The 3,905-nt window shown below is 30.2% G+C and overlaps 1 protein-coding gene across 1 annotated transcript in view; it reads left to right on the top strand.

Moving 5' to 3' along the window:
* The window catches only part of LOTGIDRAFT_232790 (hypothetical protein), a 10,318-nt gene extending 8,348 nt beyond the window's left edge, over window positions 1-1,970 (top strand). Inside the window, exons 15-16 of the mRNA XM_009057842.1 lie at window positions 1-161; window positions 1,468-1,970. Of these exons, the coding sequence (XP_009056090.1) occupies window positions 1-161; window positions 1,468-1,489 (183 nt within the window). The 3' untranslated portion in view covers window positions 1,490-1,970. The remainder of the gene's footprint in view (window positions 162-1,467) is intronic.
* The last annotated feature ends 1,935 nt before the right edge of the window (window positions 1,971-3,905 follow it).

Raw genomic sequence — 3,905 nt, 5'->3', positions numbered from 1 at the left:
TTTAGGAAAAGGAAAAGGAAGAGCTATCCACCTATGACAGATGAAGAAACTTTATTTTTAAAACAATATTACCATAAATATAATGTAGCTCTATCTAAACTATTTGAAAGATTACATATAACAGCTCCATCTTGGTTAGAAGAAATTTACGAGATGAAGAGGTGAGTATGGTATTAAACCAGGCATTGTCTAACTTTAGTTTCTTATTCAAACTTGCAGTTGTAATATATTGTAAACATATTAGTAATTTGAACGTTATTACTAAAAGAACAACTCTTGCACTTATAACAAGTTAACAGATCTTATATAATGTAACTTTCTAGATATCGCATGTGTATCAGGTGTTTGATGAAGTCACTAAGCGCAAAAATGCTTTATCACATAAAGCCTTTCGCAATTAGTGGACGTCATCTGACTGAAAATTGGAATGGTGCGAATGTAATGTGTCCCCGATACAAATAAATAATGTAGAAAAAACTTTTTACACATGGTGGTATTATGTGGAATGTCTTTCATGTCAAATTTCATACACAATTAATAACATGCTAAATTTATACATATAGTTTTTAATATACCTTTATTTCCCTTCTATATAGGTATAATGAATAATGATGTCATGAAGAGTGCTATTTTAGACTTCCTACTCAACTATCATCTTATAATAAAAAGAATCTCATCATAGTGCTTCATGTCTGTATTTTATTGTTTTAAGTGCATTTTTTTTATGTTTTTTGATAATCAAAAATACAAAATCAATCCATATTTTTCTCAGGTCTATTATAATTATCATCTTTAGTTTTATTCATTAACAGCTTAATATGATTTGTTTTGCTGCTACTCATATAGACATATACTGAACCTATGAAGATGCTTGATAAGTAAGCTTACACATTACATTGATTTTTAACAAAAATACATCTTCTTAGTAAATATATTATCCTTTAGATTGATGTTCAGTAACAATTTGAATTTGACCAAAAGCTAACAGCAGTGTATTGTCTTGTTAGTTATTGTTATATTACTTATTGTTATTTTCAAGTTTGTGAACAATATGATTATAACCTTGTTTTTTAGTCTGTCAACATATCTTTTGCGTTTTTATATATTTTATATGGTAAATGATCCTACTTAATAAATACTTATCAATGGCTGTGTCAAAAATCAGTGTCACTGATAAGAATCTTTGGAATTACTAAACAATTTCTAGAAACAGTTGGCAATACAGAAATGTTTCTAAAGTTTATTTTAAAAATCTTTAGAGAAATTGTAAAGCATATCAGTCTTCCATTTTATAATACTCTTTATTTATCATTTCATCTTTCATACTATCATTGTTTTAGTGAATAATTGTAGTGTGAAGTAACTAGAGGGGGGAGTAAGGGATTAAATGATTCTATGTGAACTAATATGATATACAGGGTAAAAATATAACATACCATAATATATTTCTTAATATTGTTCTTGTAGAAATGAACTGACTACAGTTTGAGCTCATTGTGACATTGTGTTACAAATGCTGGACATTTTTCAAATTCCTGTGTAACTGTGGGAAGCTGAAACTTGGGTCTATTAATTTGGTTATAAATTATGGTTTAATTTCAAGAGTTTATACTATTACTCAAAAAAAATCCAACAACCCTTCTGACATTACATTTATGGGAAGATAATGTGAGAAATTGAACTAGGATTTTATTATGTTATAATATGTGTGTTGTCTAGGTTTATATTCCTTTTGGTTATAAATAATGTACTATTGTCAATTTCCTGCCTCCTTTGTAGTTTTTAAATCCATTAAAATTGGCCCGTGTGTGATTTCAGAAATCTTCATTGTCTTTATTTATGTGCTAAATTATCTTGGAAGATATCAGTCTCATTATATATTATATTGAGATTATAGTGTGTATTGAAAACATTCTGATTCATAGATTAGCTGTATATTTTTATAGTGAAAATAAATTATAGAATATGAATTGTGGTATTAAATAAACCAGTATGGTGATGGTACAGTCCCTTTCTTCCATAAGCGGATCATAAACTCAGTAGTTATCACAAAGTATCCTTGAGAGTAAACTTGATTCCACAGCTAATGGACTAATAAACCAACACTATTGAGACCTATACAGCACAAGGTCACTCTAAGCTTCAAACTAACCTTATAGCCCAGGGTTGAATCTTCCAAATTTTGCCCAGGTTTCCCTCAGGTCAGAGCCTCACATGGAAAAAGCATCTAGTCTGAGACAATAAACTCAGGTCCTATGTACAACAAGCAAAGACCTCTTGACAGTTTGAAATGAAAAATAAAGCTAATACTGCTGCCTGGCAAAATTTCCTTCATTGCACACTACATGGTGTTACCCATCCTCATAAGCTTATACAGGTCAATTTTATTTCCCAATGTCACAGGATGAAAGCATATTCGAAGCATGAATTTAAAACATACAAGAGCAGTGTTGAATTCTGTAATTGATAAGACATAAATAAGAAGTTAATGTAATTACAGAGTTTTTGAGCTTTCACAATCTCTCATACAGCACTCACAAACTCTTTATAAAGTTAATTTATTGTCGTGGTATTCCTTATCAAACAAATGCTTTGGTTTCAAACTGCTTTTCTTAATAATACACATCTTGGACATCATAAGTACAACTGATTGAGATATCTGCTATGAAACTAAATATCATTGACATGAAAGGATTAGATCACAACTGAAAAGTAATCTGTTGATAATTATGATGCCCGAATGACCATCATTTGACAGTCAGAACGTATTTGTTACTGTTATTTTAACTAAGGTTAACTAATTCTACTAGAAATTATATGCCCTGTATGAAACTTGTCAAAAAAAATATTCTAAAGCTGAAGCGTAATACTGGTATGTCTATTACCAAATCTAAATCATAAAATTGACATTGTCATAAAGAACAATATAACTACCTATGTTGACTAATCTTAGATGTAATCTCTAATAGTAAATAAACTAATTAGTAAGCCTACTTTATACTTTCACATAAATATCTGCTGCCATAGTTAAAACTGTAAAATATAATGTACAATTCACTAATATCAAGAAATATAAACTAAAATAAACCGGTTTAATTCAAATAAATGACTTTTGACTAATGTTATATTTTGATTCAACATTCATTGAAGTCAAATTTAAACACTATTACTAAATGTAAGTGTTGACTAGCTTAATTGTAAATTTGAAGACCAGGTTCTGTTAATGGTTGAAATAGGAGTAATAATATAAGATATGTTGTGCTTTTTGTTTTTGTGGAAAATTATCAGACACACTTCAACCTTCACACACCTCTTTCAGTGAACTGCAGAAGGTTCGCTGTGACATATTGTGTATTCTTGCATATGATAAGCCAGTCATATATTTCAATGTAGCTTAGATGTCTGCTTGAGGGAATTTTCAATTTATTTTGTAAGCTATAAAAAAAACACTTAGCTGACAAGTTCTACCGCTAAGCCTAACTGGGATATCCCAATTGAATTGGCCTACACTTATTTAATGAATCATGAAACTAAAAACTGCAAGAAGGGTGTTAGAGCTCATTACAGAAGATCAGAAACGTGTCATTGTCATGCCCATGAGTTTATATATTTTTGGCCTCTCAGACTTCACCCAGTTTCCCAAAATTGTATCAGTAATGAATAATTAAAAATTAATAGTCATTTCCACTGTGAAAGACTTTTTTAAGTTAGCTGCAGAAATCTTTCCTTGATCTGCATCCAGACCTTGCAGCACTGCTGGCAAAAGTCTTTCAAAGTTAGAATTAGAACTTTTCTGCCAGCCCTGGTCATTGATTTTGAAAACCTAGCANATCCTTCTGTTAGTATCAATACCATAGTTTGAGCTCTCCTCAATATTTAGTCTGGAATCAAGCCAGATAAACTTT

This window comes from Lottia gigantea, assembly GCF_000327385.1.
Source record: "Lottia gigantea unplaced genomic scaffold LOTGIsca_31, whole genome shotgun sequence".
NCBI classification, from domain to species: Eukaryota; Metazoa; Mollusca; class Gastropoda; family Lottiidae; genus Lottia; species Lottia gigantea.
Note: the sequence above shows the minus strand (reverse complement) of the source record. Positions and strands in the feature narration are given on the sequence as shown.